The sequence below is a fragment of the Porites lutea genome, chromosome 1 (assembly GCF_958299795.1).
Source record: "Porites lutea chromosome 1, jaPorLute2.1, whole genome shotgun sequence".
Taxonomy (NCBI): Eukaryota; Metazoa; Cnidaria; class Anthozoa; order Scleractinia; family Poritidae; genus Porites; species Porites lutea.
The window spans coordinates 34,924,975-34,945,162 of NC_133201.1; the positions used below are offsets into that span (position 1 = coordinate 34,924,975).

Genomic DNA, 20,188 nt, shown 5'->3' on the forward strand with positions numbered 1-20,188 from the left:
ATATAACGAAAACCTCGTTATAGCGAACATATTTTGCTAGTCCCTTGGCCCTTCATTAGATCGAGGTTCCACTGTAAGTATCGCTGGATTGTGATTTATCCGGTGGATAGCGGCGTCCAGCGTTTGAACATCCGGGACCAGGTAATCTGGTTTTGTCCACAGCATAAAGACAATGTTTCTTTTTTCTTGTCAAAATTGTACACGTGACTCGCCTTTTTGTGTTGTGTCTGTGGATAGTTGACAGCTATAATGTTTTTTCCCCAGGCCTGCTATAAGGAAGTAATTTCCCTTGAACCGGAAGTAAAGGAAGTTTCCGATGCCGGAAATGATCTGATACAAAAGGAAGGCCTCCATGGTGATCGAAAAGAGGACATTGTGAAAGACATTCGTGATATTGAAGACAGATACGAACATCTAAAGAAGAGCAGCGATGAGGAAGTAAAGAGGTAAAAAGGGTTCCCTTCAGAATTACAGTCTAGGAGGAATGCTCGGGGTCGACATGTAGTCGTATGTTAAGTGTTTCGTCTGCCGTTATCGCTGCTCTTGTTCGTTGTTGAAAGGGTAAAAAACAAACAACAATAACAACAACAACAACAACAAAACCCATTGTGTAGGGATTGGGGAGCAAAGTCGGCGTTATGCTTAACCCTTTAAGTCGCCATATCTGCATACAAATTCTCTCGACGGATCTCTATACATATTTTACAGAATTAGTTGGGAGGATTTGATAAAATGTCGCAGCATTTTTCTTTTGGTGATCATTGTATTAATTCTCATAACCTCTTCTCTTGATTGCGTATTGATGATGTTTGGAGAAAACTGATGTTTGTCATTCTTGGGACTTAAAACGTTAGGGAAGTAACCAAAGTTCAGAATTAGCCTTTCAGACCGTTCGTTTAAAAGAAGTAGTCATCTTCTCGAGGTAGTCGCTGAAACCTATCACTATCGTACGCACCGTGTGCTAAATTAGGAACAGACAGGAGGAAATGCGTTTTCCATTGGACAGGTCTGATCTTCCATTTCTGGCAAATGGTCAGCACCCATAGAGCTTCACTCAAGAAACTCTATTTCATCACAATCAGTGAGGAAGACCTCCTTGTTTCTCCTTATTCTTACTGTAGACCTTTTCCACAGATAATTTAAAAAACATGTTGACCTATGACAAGTTTGGTCTTGGACACCTCTCTCACACAAAAGTGAGTATTCAAAAACCAGTAATGTCGAAAGAGTAGTTGCTATCGCACCAGAGGATTATTTGGAAAAAAGGTCTTTAAATAGAGGCTGTATAATGTTCGAGGAAAATTAATCTGTTTGAAATATTTATATACCTGGGTACTTTAGGCTTGAGGAGCTGTCTTCTGAGGAGTCTGACAGAAAGGCAAAGCTTGATAAGTGGCAAAAAATCGTAGAGGAAACATCGTCTTTAATTAAGGATAGCAGATCAAGACTTGATGAGATTAAATCCAAGGATCCCCACGCCACCCCAGAAATTCAAGAACAGTTAGACGAAATACAGGTAAGATACCAAATACAAATAATGCCTTTCTTAGTAGTTTCTTGTTTTTTTTTTTCTCCTTATTCTGAAGGGTATATCTCAGGGCCCTAAATGTCTCATGAAAAGATGTTAAGACAAATAAAGAATTCTATGGGCTAGGGGACACTCCTCTTATCTTCTTAAATTTAATAGATCGTAGACTTGAATTTTCTGGTCACAATTGAAGGCAAAACAGTGAATTCCGATCAAGGCCTCCAGCTAGGAAACCATTTTATGTTTAAAAAAAAATCAAAGATAGAGCACCTTACAGTTGAAAATCCATTAAGGCGATGCAGTACCTCCAATAATGAAACGGCAAAGGCACGGGAAAGACTCATTATACAGATATGTGCAAGTACGCTCGTTGTAGTGGTAGAAGTTTTTTTCTCACTGTTAAGTAGACTGCCATTAACGCCATCAAAAATACAAATTAAAGGCTGTTATCTAAAAGCCCAGAAAGAAGTAATTCCGGCAGCCATGAGGCGAGAAGTTACAAACACAGGAGACACTGTGGACGTAATGATCACATGAGTCTTCATTATTGAGAGTTACTATGACTATGACTATAGTTATTTTATATAACGTAAGAGGATAAAGTTTTTGGAGTGGCCGAAACTGTTGTCGTCATTTAACGATCATTTATCAGTAACTAAGGGCGCGCCACCGGCGTAAAACCTCGCGTCGTAGGTTACTGCTAACGTCCGACCATAGCCATCAGTGTCCTTAGAATAGAAGACCACAAAATTCACACTATTATGAGAAAGATGATTTTTCAGTCAGAGACACAGGCGGTTTAGAAGAATTAATCCGAATACTCCCCATAATAGTCGAACTTATGACCCTCTGGTTGCTAATCCAGAGGCTCTACCACTGAGCTACAGGAGACTGATAGGAGCTGAGGCCACTAACCTAGATTCATGTGACTAACATCCTGCATACTGCTACGAATAGAATGTCAATATGTGCCGGCTTATACGCAATGATAGAAATGTGATGGTGAATTTTAAGCCCCTTGAATACATTAGAAAGATGTCAGACATTGACACAAGCGGCTTCCAAGAAAAAAATCCGAGTACTCCTAATAGGAGTTACGACCCTCAGTTACGGTTGAAAGACCGTTAAGGGAAGAAACTCTCGTCAAAATCAATACTTTCATTCAATCCTGGGCATAGATGTCCGCAACACTCCATTCGTGCGACATTTGTGACCTCATTTGTTGTCTTTCGCCATCCTTAGAAACTCATCAACGATTTGGCGTCCTCATTCCCTGAAGTACAATCTGGCTATGATTACGGTAACGACTTGCTGAAGGACAAAAAGATAAGCGAACAGAACAAGGATAAAATTGAGAAAGATATGGACACCATCGGCCCAGACTTTCAGCTTTTGCAGCAAGACATAAACGACCAACAGGAAAGGTAGGAGTTTTCAGGTTTCTACTAGAGAGTTTTACCATCGAAGACAAGAAGGGTAATAAAATCACTAATATTACATTGAGTTTGCGTTTTTTAAACGACCCAGCCATAATTCTTCGGTAGAAAATTTGTCAAAGTTAGGGGACATATTCTCGAGTTGAACTTTTACCGAAATTTCGATAAAGTGCTAAAAGAGAAACGGACAATCTTGTTGTCTGTCAGCGTTCTCCGTAAAGCGCCACACGTCGTAGTTGCGCCGCGTACGACAACCACAGTCTTTCCTAAATAATTCGTACCTGAATTGACGATCACAGAAGAGATTTTTCCATTACTTAAATTCAATTTTTTTGTGTATTACCACTCTAGGTTGAGTGCATTGTTATCCGATGCATCTGCCGAAGACGAAAAGAAATTAGAGAAGATGAAAAAGTGGAAGGAATGGAGGGATAAACTGAATTCCAAGTACAAGAAGACGCGCGGGAAATTCAACAAAGTGAAAGGCCAAGGAATTCCTAAGCAGCCAAAGAAAGTACAAGAGCAGCTTCAACTCACTCGTGTAAGGATTTCCTACATTGCGCTTTTAATTGTACTTTGTACCCCTTATATTAAATTCTTATTACGTGGACCGACATACTTTGTTCGAGTTTATGCACCAAATAACTTCTATGAATGTGAATAAGTGCATTTTTGAGGTTTCAGTAGTCTCCAATGTACGTAGGTGAGTGTGTGTGTGTGTGTAGTGGGGGGGGGGGGGGGGGGATTAGTTAGAAAGGTGTTACACTATTGTTGTGATTCTCTGGAAACGTAGCTGCTTCTAAGGGTCGTATCTCTGGTGCTGGAAACTATTGTTGGCCAGGAAAAGGGTGTAATCCTCCGCTCTCATTCGGTATAGTTACTGGAACATTGTATTCGTTTGCTTGTTCATTTTCGCGTACTTTTAACGTGAATCGGCAAGGATGCACGGCGGATAAATAATAGTAGAACATTGTTAATTTTGTTCAGAAGTTTAAGTGAAATGGTCGTGTTTCTTTTAGGATTGCTCGTCTGACATAGCAGAATCAGTGCCTGAACTTCAGGAAGCTTTCAATTACGCCAATGTACTGATACATGATAAAAATGTTGAGATTACGGACATAGAGGCGATAAAAAAAGATGTGCAAGAGATCGGAGAAGGCTTCAAGAGCTTAAAACTGGAAATAAACGACTATGAGAACGAGTAAGTTCTTAACATGTTGTTGGAACGGTATCGCGCAACTACCCCTTAGAGCTGTTGTTAACTTGACTTGTGATCAAGGATCTACCACCTTCACAGACGTCCTTGTCTTCGTTGCATACAACCTCGTTCCCACAGAGATAAGAGTAAGAGAGAAAACCTAGGGACGAAGTTACCTTGCATTTTGCATCTTAATCCCCTTTTTGTTCCACTTACTTTACATTCAGTCCGAGATGTTAATTTTTATTACTCGATAAATGCGACTATGGAGCTGCATTCTTGAACACTTCCTAGCGTAGAATATATCCGAAGTATCGTTTCCCAATTATATATTGTTTATCAGAAAATTCTTAAAATATTTCCTGAGCTTAGATGGTTGGTTTCGGGAATCCATGTGCTGTATTTTGGACAAGTAATAAATGAATCTTTCATCTTTCAGGTATTTTCCGTGTTCAAGCCTTCATCCTTTACTTTTATCAGCAAACCTGTTATGTTTTCACTTCTCTTCTAGGCTGGATAATCTGAATCTCAAACAGGAAGAAGATAAAACAGAGAAAATTCAAAGATGGGAAATCTGGATCATTCGAATCAGAGAGCTGCTGGATAAGTGCAAAGGAAAGATGAAAGATCTGAAATCGAAGGGTGAACCACAGAATAAAAAAGACGTCAGGGAACAAATCGTCCTGGCCGAGGTAAGAACATTATACGTGTGTATGTTTGTGTAATCACGGTATGTGTGTGTATGTTTGTGTAATCACGGTAAACAAGCGAGAAAAATTGAATAATGAAAATGAATCTGATGCATTGAATTTGCGGCTTTGCTACCTTCCGTTCATTCGGAAGAGCACTGGACCTCCAAGGGGATGGTCGAAGGTTTAATCCCCAGAACCGAAGCAATCCTTGGAGCTCCTTGGGGTCTAATAATTCAAGGAAATGAAGGAATTTCCCTGCAAATCATCGGACCTTTACGAAGAAATGGCGGTCCTAGTTCTAGTACGAGACTTAACAACAGTGTCCACGATTAATACTATCGTGCTACGCACATTGACACTTAAATACAGCGGGATTTTTGTTAAAATAGTTATGTTTCGTTATTTTTGCTGTAGGAATGCAAAGTGGAGCTTCAATCAGCGAAACCCGTTATTCTGGAAGGACTTGATTATGGACGACAACTTCTGAACGATGATGTCATGGATGATGATAAAAAGGCCGACATTAAAAAGGACGTGGATGAAGTTGAATATGACTTAGCTAAAATGGAGAAAGATCAAGCTGACCAGCAGGGCAGGTAACAGTCATTCTGCAGTCAATGACAGTTAGACAACCACTTATTCAGTCAGTCAGTCCTTGAGTCAGCCAGTCAGTCAGCAAGAACGTCAGGTCAGTCGGTACGCGAACTGGCTAACCAACTACTCAGTAAGAAAGTCTCTTAGTCAGTCAGTCTGTCTGTCAGTCAGTCCATCAGTCAGTCAGTCAGTGAGTCATTCAGCCGCAATGATAACTATTTAAAGTCGTCGTAATTTACGTCCTTTAGTCAGACATTCAATTTGCTTGAAACTGCTCGCAGACCCCAATTTTTCCAGCAAAAGGAAGACGTGGCCAAATCCCATTACTAGTGTCTCAAACCCCATTTTCCCAGTACACAAATAGTCAAATCCCAGTTCACATTTTACCGCATCTGAGCCCTCTATTACTGATTGATACGTACTCAGCTTTGTAGCTGAAGGAAGTTGTAGCGCTCTAGTACCTGGACTTTTCCTACAAACCTCAAGACTGCATTTGATTTTACAATTTGTAGACTGGAATTTCTTGTCGCGCAGTACGATTCCGACAAGAAAAACAAGTTGGAGAAGTGGGAAACATGGAAAGTAAAGGTCAGATCAATCCTCGCTTTCAACCAAACCCGTCTAAACGACCTCAAGACGGAAGGACCCTCTACTGATCACAGTAAAGTGGAAGAACAAGTAGTGAAGGCCAAGGTATCTGCCAACAATTTTGAATTTTGAAAGTACATATAGGGTAACCTGATGTATAGTACTAAGATTTTTTCAGAGAAACGGCACGTGGCACGCTTACTGCATCATACATTATTCACCGACTTGCGTGATAGTGTCACATTACACATGTTTTGACCTTGGTAAAACACTCCTGCTCGTGTGTTGACTTCTCTTAAAACATTTACAGAAAGTTGTGCAAAGATCTGATCAGCAATAAGTTTGTGTGAATGGGAATATAGATAAATATAATAATATCAAGGTCTATCTCGCAAAAGAAAATTCCGGGTTTCCGATGGTAATAGAAGCCACGACGTTGCAGAGTAGCGAACAGACGTTGCTCACCACTCGATTTTCTCATAACTCAGTGGTAGAGCGTTCCAGCCTGGTGATTCCAGTTCGGAAGTCGAAACTTTTCTTTTCCGAGGTAGACCGTGACATTTTTCTTTATTGATGTTTGTGCGAAAGGTGTGATGAAAAAAAAAGCTGAATCTAGTGCTCGTTAATCCTCTCTCAGGATTGTCAGGACAGCCTGCAAAATTCGGAACCGGAAATAAACTTTGCTCTGGAATATGGTGGGCGGTTGGTCGATGATGACATCACAGATCCAGAAGACAAGACAAAGATCAACGAGGAGGTAGAAGACATGGCAAAAGCTTTGACTGATCTCAAAGAAGACGCTGCTAAAGAAAGGAAAAGGTATTATGCGCAAGTGGTATCACCATTTGGAGCTATGAAAAGGAGTATTGTTCATTCTTTGGGTTCTCTTACTGAAGAGCGGTGTGTTCAGTTCAGGAATTCTCTGATCAAGTTCGCTAAGTGAAGAGAAAAACTTTTATGGTGGTTTACTAACTCCACACATCTATGCAGTATACGAGTGAAAACCCTTTCAGGTTTTCAGTACGTTCCGGTAAATGTGATAAACTATTTACTATCAATTTAACGTCATGGAAAGCTTCATGGAACGCGGAGTTTTATTGGGCGAGTTAATTCGTCTCCTAAAAATCTGTTCTTTCTCCCAGTAATCCATCATTTTGGGGTTACAGTCAAACCATTATGTGCGACCACCTCTCGTAACCGACCACCTCTCATAACCGACAGCTTATCCAAAACACCAAAAATTTCCCAGCCAAAGCCTTACAGTTGGAACCTCTTATAAACGACAACCTCCTGTAAGCGACCGTGACCACTTTTTAGGCCTGAAAGTTTAATGATTTTCTGATTGTTCTTAACCTCTTGTAAGCGTCCACTTGACGCATTCTCTGATCTCTATGTTCGCTATGTGCACTGTGCTATCTAGAATATACGAAGAACTTAAAAGTAACAACATGGACCTACACATGGCGTAACTTGGAAATTGTATGCAATAATTTATCTTTCATAAAGTAGATGTGCCCGGACCACTTCTTGGAAGAGGCCGCCTGTGATTCGATTCTTGTTCGCCACCGTCTCCCGTAAGCGACTACCAAGTCTTTGCATTTTGGTTGGTCGCTTACGGGAGGTTCAACTGTATTTATGCCGAGGAAACTGAACTTACACTGAGCCAAGGGGCTCATTGCTCATTGCATATAGGGTTGTCTGGTTTAACTTTTACAATTATTTGTAAGAGACCCTTCCACGAATTTTTTCGAAAACCAATCGGCACCACTGGGAAGAAGGCCTTAAAAATCAGCAAAGTTTAAGAGTGATAAGTTGAAAACTACATGAAGATACGGCTTTTTGAGACTTTATAGCTGCATGTAAACCATCCCTCGTTTCTGAAATATCATTCTTTGTAATCGGCTAAATTTGAGGTATTTTTTAGACTGTTTTTATGGAATTTCCCTCAGTGATCTAATTTGGCAGAAAACCGTGGAAGGTATGAATTTAATTTAACATTTTGGGCTGTTGAGCAGGCTGGAAGAGCTACTTGAAAGTCAAAGAGAAGAAGAGAAAAATCAAAAGTTGCAGAAGTGGGAGGACTGGAAGGCTCGCATAAGATATTCAGTTGGAAATTGTGAAGATAAGTTAGCAGATCTCAAATCAAAAGGAGACCCTAAAGACAAAAAGGACATCGAAGAGCAAATAGCCTTGAACAAAGTAAGATCTTGGTCTTTTATAATTATTATCGTGTCTCTATTACTTCGGTGTATTATTCCTTAGTAGGATGACTGATATGATAGTTCTCAAAGTCATCATTAATTCCTCAAGGTACAGTTAGGTTTTAAAACTTGCGAGCTTGACCTTTCGCTGAGGATGTTACTAAAACGGGGAACGGCGTGGAGCGGGAAACGAGGACGGACAACGGGAAAATGAAAAAAATGGGAACAAACAGAGAATTGGAAATGAACTTACTGATAGGGCTTGGGTTAAAACTAGGTTTGTTCCCATTTTTCATTTCCCGTTCCCCATTCCCCGTTCTTCGTTGTCGAGTAGTAACATCCTGTCTGCTAGTAATTGCGTCGCATCTCATCATTTTAACGACCAATAAAATTTTCACAATAAATAAAAGCTCTGATTGATAAAAGTCCTCATTGGTCGCAGAAAATAAGAACACAACATAATTGTTTATCATTATTTCCATTATTAATTTTTACGGTTACGGTAGCAAAGCAGTTGGCTTTTAGGGTTAAGACAGCAGCCATGTGAGGCACAGTGAAAAAAAGTAAAGGTGTATTTCTCAACCGCAACATGATATACAAACTAGCAGTAAATAAGATATGTGGTTAGATACTTGATGCAGATATTCTGCGAGTTGCCCAGTATTTCTTTACATTTATACGTGGTATAAAAAGACATAAAAGAATTGATCTGTTAGGGGTATCGACCGATCCGCAGTCCACTCTTCTGTCTCGTGAATGGTGTTTACCAGGTTAAGATAAAATTTTTTTTTACTAAACTTGGGTACAACTTTACGTGTGGATACGTGTGAACGGGGTCATAATCTAATTGCAAGGTTGCTTTGATATCAGGTTTTGGCTCCGACGACAAATTTGATGACGTGCTCATTTGTTGCTTTTTATAGGAGTGTAACGATCAGCTTCTGCAGTCCAGACCTGAGATAAATGACGGTCTTGCGTTTGGGTGGTTGATTTTAGAAGACGACAACGTCGATGACAGTAGCAAAGCAAATGTTAAGCAGGACTTAAATCAGCTGGAAGAAGATTTGTCGAGAATTGACGAAGCTATTGCTGACAACGATCGCAGGTGAGCGTAGCATCCCAAATTCAAGAGCTAAAGTATATTTGAAAAGTGTGTCGAAAGTTGTGTTGCACACCTTAAATCCTCTATTAAGCCCCCCCCCCCCCCCCCCCTCTCTCTCTCTAATTACCCTGCCCCTTTCGGGGGGAGAAAGTTAATAAGCCCCCCTCTCTTTTAAGGCCCCCCTCCCCTCCCCCTTATCATTCTTCACTAATAAATGATAGAATGTATGAATCAATAATGACAGTAAAACTTCGTATTGACTGATCCTGGGTGGTTTATTCACCAACTGGAAGTTCGGCTAGATGTTTTTGATCCTCGGCTGCGTGACCTCCAACTTCTTGTACTTGGGCTTTTCCATTTTTTATTCTAGGTCTTAATGGAGAACCGATCCCACCGTGAAATAAATAAGCCCCCCGGGGGGCTTAATAGAGGATTTACGGTATTTTCGCATTGAGCTTTTGAACAAGTCTTTACGATAGCCAATTCTTCTCATAATCTCACTTTTATAATCGCACGTTTGTGTTTTTCTTCGTGCAAGGCGTTGTGCACGTTTCTCGCTTCAGCGAATTTCGAAAAGAAAAACAACTGATGAGACAAATGGAAAGGGACAATCATAAGAACCCTAAAACTTCGTTTACAATTGTGACTCTGCAATGGGCCATATTAGAATTGACCTTCCGTGTATTTTAATTTGTTTTACACCATTAAAATTGCCAGCCAAAGGTGAATTAGCGCTGTTTCAAACCTCCTCACTCTTGTTCCAACTCTTTTAATTTATTACATGTTGTTTCAGGATTTGAATTCTCAAGGGATGTATCTAAATTCCCAAAAAGAAAAAGAAAATCGTTGTCTTGTGATCACGTCCTCCATAAAACGTGAAATTAGGCATTTTCTTGTCGTAGTCGTGTAGTGATGTCAAAGAGATGTACAAAAAGTATAATGCACGCGCAAAGTTTTTGTTTTACTAATCTTCGCCGTTCTCGTTGATGTTACCATGGGCTATGGAAACATGGGTTTCGACTTAAAAAAGGTTAAAGTTTTATTTAATTACTTGTTGAATTACTCGTTTCTGGTCAATTCTGCCCGCATATTTCATGTAGAAAGCCAAGAATCACGCTTTGTTTTGTTTTGATCTGCATTCATAAAAACTTGGTAACCAAACGCTCTCTTCGAATCTTGGGGCGCGGTCCGCCAAAGAAAGTGGCCGTTGTGGAATGGTGGGCATCTACTACACGTAGATGCCAAATGATATTCCTATGCTGTTTTTTGATGGATTTCATTGTACCTTTTTATTTACTTTCAGGTTGCAAGAACGTTTAGAAGCCTTGGACGACGAATCAACAGAACTTATGGAAGATTGGCGTGAAAAATGCAGCATCCTGAAGTCGGGCATGGACGCTGCTGATAAGAAAATTGCCGAAGGAAAGAAGGCGGAGAGCCACGATGAGATAGAAAACAGCTACAAAATGCTCAAAGTAATGCTTTGTTTTATCTCGAGGACATTAGTGTAATTTTTAAAAGATACAAGAAACAAAATAGGTTAAGAGTACAGTTAACCGGGCAACAAAAACGTGCAACCTGTTTAGCGACATTGCTGCAAAATGAGTTGAATAGCGATGTTGCGCGTTTTACCACCCACGAATCAAACCTGTTTTGGGACAAATCAGGTTGTGGCAGGTTACGAAAAGTTTTTGCAGAAAATAGAGAGTTTTTCTTCTTTTTGCAACAGAATGTGTATATGTTGCGCGTTTTAGTGGCCCAAAGTAAACTTGTTTTGAATCAAGTGACGTAAATCCCGTGTATGTCGTGACTCCCGCGTAATTTTATCCAATCAGAAGGCAGTTTTTTACGCAACTTGCAACAACCGAATTTGTTGCAAGACAGGTTTGAACGTGGTTGGTAAAAGACTCAACTTAACTTTTCAACTGTATTGCAGCAATGGTGAAAAACAATTTACAGGTTTTTGCTGTCCATTTTACAGTAGCTTAACTTAGCTTAGCTTACAATGTCGCACAATTTTTCCGTGCGATCGCGCATAAAATTTACGTGCTTAAATGAAATAGACGCAATCATATGTATGAAAGGCCATGCGTAAACGTGAAAGTTGAGCGACGTTCAACTGTTACACGTCACCTTCCCTATCAGAGGCGTACCCAGCTTTTCGACTATTTGTAGGCGTGGCTACTAGTCTGACCTCACCAACACTTTGACCTCTTAAGCTTTTTAGCTTACCCCAACAACCCATAATTTATTACAAGCCGTAGAGTAATCAAACCAAAGATTCGTAGGCCCGGGCCTACAGGTTTATGGGTTGGCTACGCCCGTGCTTATTTTACTTACGCGCGTAAAATTTACGTGCGTATGTACGTAAAAATTACGTAACAGTGGAAATCCACCTTGGTAGTTGTAGCGTTTGTTGTTTAGCAATAGGTTTTTAAGTATACAAAACGTTCCTGGTACTGCTGGTCAAATGATAGTTTCGAGGGAACCTTCTTTTTGCGATCTTAACTTTCTTTACTTGTCTTTGTTAAATCTGCGTTTTACTCCATTCACAGTTCAAACGTTTGCCTGGGTTTTCGTTCGTCGTACTAAATGTGATCTGTTATATTTCAGGAGTTATCCAAAGGCCTTGCTTTGATGGAACCAGAAATGACCAGCACTGTGGATTACGGCAAACAGCTTACTTTGAATGAGAGTCTCAGCAGCGAGAATCGCAAAGAAGTGTCTGAAGATGCAAAATATTTGGAAGAAAGATGGAGAGCTCTTATGAAGTCTACAGACGAGGAGTATGCCAGGCGAGTTGTTTACAGTAAATAGTAAAGTAGCAGCTCCTCGTAAGGTGTCTCCTGATTGGTCTCATTGGTTATTATTATTTCCATTATTTCACGGTTACAGAAGCAAAACAATTGAATTTTAGGATTAGTAGAGCTGTTTTAAGATATGTGGTTAGTTACTTAATGCAGATATTTTATTCAGTATTTCTTTACATTTATACGTTGTATAAAAGAACTGATCGGTAAGGGGTTTTCCAATCATTGGATCGACCGATCCACGGTCCACTCTTCTGTCTCGTGAATGGTTTTTTAAAGAACGCCCATAATAATGCAAGCAATCCACACAACTTAACTAGTGTAAAGGAATGGTCGGTTCAATGGAAGCTTTTCAGCAGTGATTACTGGTGACCTATTTGCAGCTAGTATACGTGTTAAGGTTGTAGTTCAATTTTATCCTTGCTTTAAATTTCTATTTTCGTTTGTTTTTTGGGTATGGTAATGTATGATAATGATTTATAAACAAAAGAAAATAAAATTTAAAGCAAGGATGAAATTGAACCGCAACGTATACATGTACAATGAGGTCCTATTTATGCTAGTTATTCTCTTTCCCAGGGCTTTTGACCCCTCTCAGTTTCTAACGGCAAGACCCTGGGGACGAGGTTGATGACTGGTACATGCATTAACTGATAGCTTAATGTCTTTGTAGAATCGGAGTCCAGCTTGGCGAGGCTCAAGCTAAACAAAGCCACTTAGCTACCTGGCATGAACGATGTGATGAGCTTCAAGAGTGGGTAACAGACAGGTATACAAGGCTCCGCTCCCGTCCCACCTCCCCTGAGGCTTCCTTTGGCGGAATAAAACGGCAACAAAGCGTTATTGAGGTACGCCCATAGAACATACTCAATACGTTATCCGATTTCTTCGGGTCTCAGCGTGCAAAGAAAGTAGTGTCCAATAGCCCGGGACTGGTGGATTTTGCTATCGGGCTAGAGAATTCTGTTATTAACTTGTCCGAAGGGTAAGTGAACTTTTTGGAGGAATTCAAATTACAGAAGAACTGTAAAATCTATCTGCTCATCAAAACGTTTTTTGGGCTATTTGAAATGATGTTTGGGCTAGTAAATGTTAGCTTCAGCTTGCCCGAATGGAAAGCTGTAAAAATTACTTTCTTTTCACCCTGGGTCTGCACTTTAAGGCGTCTAGTCTTAGGTTGTTTATGTTTACTTACACTAGAAAACTTGGTTGCTTACCATTTACACAAGCCACTGCTTGGAAATCTTGTGTGTAAATATATAACTACAAAATGTGACGTGTTGGTAGAATGAGCCTCTACAAAGTATAGTGAACAGACTAAAACGAGGCCATCTTGATTCGCCTGAAATAAAAACCAGTTCTGAAACTTCCCAAACGGAATAGCGGGAACCAATTGATTTTCCAACCAAAATTTCCGGTTTTCTCATTTATGGTAAGAACCTCTTTTGTCACATTAGGGCCATTTATACGAGGAAAAATAAGGCGCTTCTTAAATAAGACGCGAACATTCCGTATAAACGGCACATTTCGTCTAAAATAAGACGCGGCTTAGCTAAGACGCGTCTTGTTTTAGAACAGCCCTCAACACCTGTTCTTAGCTAAGACGAGAAAAACTTCGTATAAATGACCTTCGCGTCTTACATAAGACGCGAACGTATAGTACGCATGCGTCAATTTTTGGCGCGCCACGTTGGATTGCCGTTGCTACGGGCAACATTCACATGAAAACGAGTCAAGAACAGAAATAAGACGCGAACCATTTATACGAGCTGTTCTTGTCTTAGTTCTCGTATAAGTGGCCCTATTGTCTCTCTGTCCAACCAGTTTTTGCGTTACGTCGACGTAATACTGTTTACAAGAGGGCGCTTATGATAGACTAGTTTCAAACTCTGTCGATTTTCTAAAATGAATTTTGCTCTTTTAGGATTTAGTAAAGGACTTAGTTTCCAAACAAGGTGAAGTGAACGAGATCATTGACGAGGGAAATCAAATTATCGACGACAAAAGTCTACTTGAAGGGGAAAGGAGGATTGCCCATGAAAAGATGATCGCGCTACATAATGACTGGAACAAGCTGGCCACATTAACATCAGGCAAACAACAAAGGTAAACAACAGTAATGTACATTAGAAAAGTGAAGGGAAACAAGCCCCCTGAATGACCGAGTGAATTCACCGCTTTTGGTTTTTTACTTGAATATCAAAACCTTAGGACCACGGACTCCAAACAAGGGAACACAAAACACCTGCAAAATTAACAGCACAGAAATGTTATGTTTATTTTTTCTCTTCAATTTATTCATCATCATCATCATCATTATTATTCTTTTTTATTAAGTAATTAATTAATCTATTTATCTATTTACTCGAATTTCAAACGCTCCCACACTGTTGCGAAGACCCAGAGCGAAAATCCATCTGATAAAAAAGAAACTTCTCTACAGACATCCCCTTTAAACCTAAGATTCAATATCTTGTGATAACAGTGCTTGAACACGTCTTCTTTCAGCGTGCAAGTATTGCTTTTGGAGAAGGAACAACAGCATCTAGACAAGACCCAAAACTGGAGGAGAAAAATAGATCCCCTGATGATGTGGATCTCATCCGCGGAGACCAGACTCAACACTCACTTTGAGATTGCACCAGATCTGGATACCGTCAAGAAGCAAAAAAGAGAATTAGAGGTACACTTTACCCCTACTTTTCTAACCGGCTTTTTCTTTTTCAGAGTTTTAGTCTGTTCTAGGCTCCGAGATAGTCGGACCCGTGGAATTGAGAAAGCGTGAACAAGAAAAAAAACGGGAGGAAACTGGGGAGAGTTTTCGCGCGCGCGCTCTATCTGAGAGCCTGGAGCAGGCTATCAGAGGTTACGCTGTTTTTTGTAGGAGAAGACATTCCAAGAACCTAAAATTCTAAAAATTAGTAAGAGTCGTGCTGGAAAACATTCGACTGGTATTAAAATGACTCACAAATCGCCAGAATAATTAAAACGGTTAATAAAGACATTTTTAGAAATTCACTTTAATAGGAGAAAACGAATGTATTTTATGTAACTTCTTTTTGTGTGCATGCTCAAACTATCGAACCTTGTGGTTGTACTTTTGACAATGCGGTTTGAAATGAAAACACTTTTAAACTCGATTTTCACCTCACTCTGCTAAAATAATGGAAAGCTACCGTTTCGGTAATAAAAAGGTCTCCGCATTTTCCAGGTACGTTTGTGTATAATACATTAAAAAAAAATCCAACGGTATACAGAAAGCGTCGCATCAATATAACAGACAGAAATGAAATCCCGTTCTCTCCTGCCCCAGTTTGAAACACATTTTTATCGCCAATCTTTCGACCCTCCAGATAGTTGAAACCGATTTCATTTTCCCTAAAAAGGTTAGAAAAATCAGGATTCCACTGTGTTAGCAAAAACACCGCTTGTGATGATTTGATAATTTTTTCTATATAATGATAGGACTTTAATGATGATATGCTGTCTCATCAACGCGAGGTAAGCGATACTCTGGTGTACGGCGACAAGTTGCTCAAAGATTCCGAACTTCCTGAAGATGACAGGACCGCGATTCAGAAGGAAGTCCTAGATCTGAGTCACCGCTGGGAGAATCTTGAGGAACTTGTGTCGTGGAAAACAGACAGGTATGTTAATTTACAAGTAGCAAACAATTAGCCTGTTATCTTGTGACGTCACGGTACAGTAGCTGTTTAACAAATAGATTCCATGTTGCCGTGCGTCTGTTCAGTAATAGATCACAGTTGACGTCAAAATGTGTTAAAAACAAAGAAGTGGCACACGAGTCGCAGGCGAGTGTGTCACTGATGTTTTTACCATTAATGGCCATTAATTCCTCGTTGAACTCAGTAGGCCACAACAGATCAGCCTGTTATATGTTAGCCTGTAGACAGCGGTCTTTATATGTGTGTCTCACTAAAAGCTAAAACTACTTGAGCAGTGCTACGCATTCTGGAAGTAGAATAAAGGTGTTCAGGAACAAAACTAGAATAGCAATAAACCATAATTATCTTTTTAACTTCGTTCGTCAGAATTGAAGACACCATAGTGAAGCTTAAGATTCAACAGGAAGACAAACTTCAGAAGTGGCACGAAGACCTGGGTGACATCAATGGATGGGTGATGAAAACTAGAGTCAAAGTCGACGCACAGGTTACACTTGCTTCTGATGTGGATGGTGCTTTGGAACAAATTGATGATTTTCAGGTGAGTGGTTTGACTAATATTAATTTTGTGGTTAAGTGAAATATTTTAAAGGAAAGTAACAACTATGTTGTTATAGTAGATAACGGTCATCGCCATGGTAGGATGTAATAAAGCGATTAAGCATTGCTTTTACGGCAAACGGCGAACGTGACATTCAAGTTGAGAAATTTTCAAAATGAGAAATGAGCAGATAAAAACAGCTTAATATAATTCTTATGGATAGAATTGGCGTGAATCTACCGATTTTCGCGTAGTTATAATGAACAGTAAAAGACAAGTAAAGGGAAAGTTACATAGTACAAATTAACGTGTGCCGTTTGCTGTCATCGCGATGCTTAATCCCTCTAATGTATAACAAATGAAAAAAATTGATTTAAGTATGAAATTTATTTGCGATCTTAGACAAAAAATGATAAAATCTGGCATTTTCTTATCCACACTATACCTTTCCCGCGGATTTGGTACCGCAATTACCCCTCCCCTACTCCACCCCGTCAATTTTGTTCAATTGGGGACAGAAACGATCCAGCCGGACCTCAACATTGTTTTTTGGGGGGTAAAGGTGAGTATTTGTAATTACGAGTACTTTAGAGAGCTTTTTCTTGAAACTAGCCGTGGCAACGTCCATTTTTCTTAATCTAGGTTATGATGCCTGAATACAGGACGCCTAAACAATCGTTCTGGCAATAGTCTAGTGTTTCTTATTGCAAACCTATCGTAATGGTTTTTAAAAGTTGAGATGTAAAATATATGACCACACTACCCCGTCTTTGTTTGTGTAGGAGGTTATCAAAGACGCGCCTGTATACCAAGAGAAAGTCACCCATCTCAACGAGTTCAGCGACAATCTGGTTACAGATCCCTGCCTTGGTGAGGAAGAACGGAAAGTTGTGCGCCAGGAGACTGTTGACTGTAACAAAAAATGGAACGAACTCGTTAACATTGCCAACGCAAAACAGGCCAGGTAAGGAAGTTCTAGCATGTGGGTATCTAACGGTTAGTGTATCATTTTGGCAGAGACTTTGATTCCTTTTTAATTGGTACGTTCTTCATCGTAGCCTGGCGTGTCCGCTCTAGGGAGGAGCTAGCCCACAAAGGTAATTAGGCGGATAGCTCAGGGTTGAGAGTAGCCTTCTGTGGTTTGTAAATAAACTTTGTCAACAACATTGATGTAACCGAATTTTATTTGTGTTTCACTCCTCCTTCTTCGTCCGAACCAAAGTTTATGTTTAAAACCTTCATTCAATGAATTATTGTGAAGGGAACATGTGATGACTGTAAAGAGAATTCGAAGGGGACAGACTGCAAAGTATTGTTGTTGGAAATACGTGTATCTCGTAACTGCCTAAATGTGTGTAATTCCACTTTTAGTTTCGGCTTCATTGAATCCTATACCAACTCTAGGACATTTTTAGGAGTAGTCACCAACATTGTGAGCACAGATACTGACTTGGTGTATTAGTAAGGAAAAAATCACTGTACATAACGAACTAAATCCATGCGTCAAATAGTATATGAATAAACCACACGCATATAGTTAAACTGGAAGAACGAATTATCGCTGTTTCCTTTAGGATGGAAGAAAACCTGGACAAATTAGAGCGCCTGGAACAAGATGCTCTGGAGCGTTGGAGAATCCGTTCAGAAAGAGCAGGACTGGCTCTAGATAAGCTGGAGGGTCAGATAGCGGTTATTGATGACCCAATAGGAGAAACCCTGGAGACCATTAGGAGGCAGGAGGACGCCTTTGAAGTATGTAAATTCCACAGGACGTAAAGGCAACTACGCTTTTTTAAACTGTAACACTGGGAAAGCTTTTCTGACACCACTGGGAAAGCGTTGTATTGTGCCTACTCGAATACAGGGTCCTCCCCCGGTAACTGTCTGTTTAAGCAGGGAAGTCTTCCCCTTCAGGCAGGACCTCTCCGGTTTTGAGCAACTTGAAAGAATTATTGTTTAATACTTCCCTGATACCCAAGACAGAGCCTAGGTCTAAAAGGGGTTCTATAAAATGAGAGGAAGTCTCTCCTTTGCATTAAAAACGCAACATTACATTGCTTAGCGATCACACGTTGTTTTTTCTATATGTCTAGATATTTTCTAGTGAGGTGGAGTTAAACACGTCCCATATGCTTGATACGTTTGCCTTGGGCGAACAAGTCAAGAAAGATCCAAAAGTGACGTTGAAAAAGAAAGAGGAGGTGAATGAACACTACAATTCACTGGCAGCTCGCTGGGACCGAATAAAGGACTTTATTGCCTTGAGAAACGAAAGGTATGCAACAACTTAGGTACTTGGAATTTATATGTCAAGAGGTTTCATCGATTATGCTTCAAACGATATACAGGGGTAGGACTGTGCGACATAGTTCCTAAGTGTTGAGAACTGACCTTATTTGAGACTTAAATACAGGGTTTTCCTTACCTATTTGAGACCAGATCGTAAATTGATACACTATTCCCGGACATGACCTTTAACATCATTGGCTGCCTAGTCAGACCTATTTTTAAAGTAATGGTTAGATACTTTGCATACCTATACTCTAATGAGTTTCAAGCTCAACAGCAAGTCCACTCTGATGAGTGATCTGTATAAATATGTTTAAAAAAACGTTGCATAAGGTGTACCAGACGTTTGAGGTTCTTTTCTTTACTTTTGAAATAAAACAATTTTTCATTGATCACCCTTAACTCACATGGTGTACCCTAGAGTGCCAGGAAGCGTGTAGTGTATATTAAACTCCCAGCTTCTATATAGGCTTCCTTGTCATTACAACTTTGAACATTTGTAAAATAATTTAGTTAGAATAGTGTTTATTATCTTTAATATATCATAAATTTCTTGTATATTGTTGATGTATTCTTATATGGTAATGAAGGAATGAGTGAGTGAAAAAAATGGCGAAAAAGAAACCTGTCTAACCCTTTCTACTTTGGCGGGAAAGGCCCTCAAACAGCAAGGGGAAACATTTTTAAATGTTCACAGTAATATGTCCCGTATTTCCTTTCTCAAGAATCGAGGAAGCTTCCAAGAGGCTTCAGCGTGAAAGACGAAACAAGCTTCATGACTGGGAAGAACGGCTCGCTTCCGTTGACAGTTTTCTTCGTAAAGCGGAGAGAGAAACCGAGAGACTTGAACCTGTTGGCGACGACTTGGAGACTGTTAGAAGACAAAATGAGGAATTTGAGGTGACTGTTGTCTTTAAAAGTGCCTCAAAAGTTTCAAAGAAATAGGCTACGTTCGATATATGAAAATTCTAACAAGACTCCGAAGCTTTTGGGGTCAAAATTGCAAATTTTTTCCGACTTCATGGTCTCGCAGTTCCCTTCGTGGGCTATTGTAAACAGAGAGTATTACAAGCAGTTCAGACATAGAGAATAGGGAGTGTTAGCAACCACAACAGACGACGCCAGCGAAAAGTTCAAAAATATAATTTTGTCGCCTTCTTTCAAACTTCATGGCGATTATTCTCACACGTTTTACTTTTTAGGTGCAGGGAGTTTCCCTGGGGTTAAATTATTAGAGACCACACTCAAGATAGGTAAAGGCCGAAAGATGAATTCCTTATCCTTCTTATAACACCTATTGTTTCTTGAAGTTCTTGTTGTCGTTGTCGTCGTGGCTGCGTAAACTCCCTAATTATCAAAGACGTGGTGACTTTCATTGATATAACTTTTTTCTTTACCTTTTAGCATTCCATGAGCCTCCTGTTAGGACCACAGAAACGAGTCTACGATTTCGGAAAATTCACTGACGACTTGATAGTTGATCCCGTAATTGACGAGCAAAACAAGCGTTCCATGGCGAGCGA

The 20,188-nt window shown here is 39.9% G+C and overlaps 1 protein-coding gene across 1 annotated transcript in view; it reads left to right on the forward strand.

Moving 5' to 3' along the window:
- Positions 1-20,188, forward strand: part of LOC140948977 (uncharacterized) — a 75,883-nt gene that overhangs the window by 21,238 nt on the left and 34,457 nt on the right. Inside the window, exons 19-41 of the mRNA XM_073398235.1 lie at positions 265-446; positions 1,342-1,516; positions 2,771-2,952; positions 3,316-3,505; positions 3,984-4,165; positions 4,674-4,854; positions 5,269-5,450; positions 5,961-6,141; positions 6,674-6,855; positions 8,052-8,235; positions 9,161-9,342; positions 10,643-10,814; positions 11,953-12,134; positions 12,823-12,997; positions 14,074-14,255; positions 14,658-14,832; positions 15,615-15,796; positions 16,202-16,376; positions 17,159-17,340; positions 17,951-18,128; positions 18,470-18,651; positions 19,391-19,565; positions 20,070-20,188. The exon at positions 20,070-20,188 is cut by the window's right edge and continues 63 nt beyond it. Of these exons, the coding sequence (XP_073254336.1) occupies positions 265-446; positions 1,342-1,516; positions 2,771-2,952; positions 3,316-3,505; positions 3,984-4,165; positions 4,674-4,854; positions 5,269-5,450; positions 5,961-6,141; positions 6,674-6,855; positions 8,052-8,235; positions 9,161-9,342; positions 10,643-10,814; positions 11,953-12,134; positions 12,823-12,997; positions 14,074-14,255; positions 14,658-14,832; positions 15,615-15,796; positions 16,202-16,376; positions 17,159-17,340; positions 17,951-18,128; positions 18,470-18,651; positions 19,391-19,565; positions 20,070-20,188 (4,082 nt within the window). The remainder of the gene's footprint in view (positions 1-264; positions 447-1,341; positions 1,517-2,770; positions 2,953-3,315; positions 3,506-3,983; positions 4,166-4,673; positions 4,855-5,268; positions 5,451-5,960; positions 6,142-6,673; positions 6,856-8,051; positions 8,236-9,160; positions 9,343-10,642; positions 10,815-11,952; positions 12,135-12,822; positions 12,998-14,073; positions 14,256-14,657; positions 14,833-15,614; positions 15,797-16,201; positions 16,377-17,158; positions 17,341-17,950; positions 18,129-18,469; positions 18,652-19,390; positions 19,566-20,069) is intronic.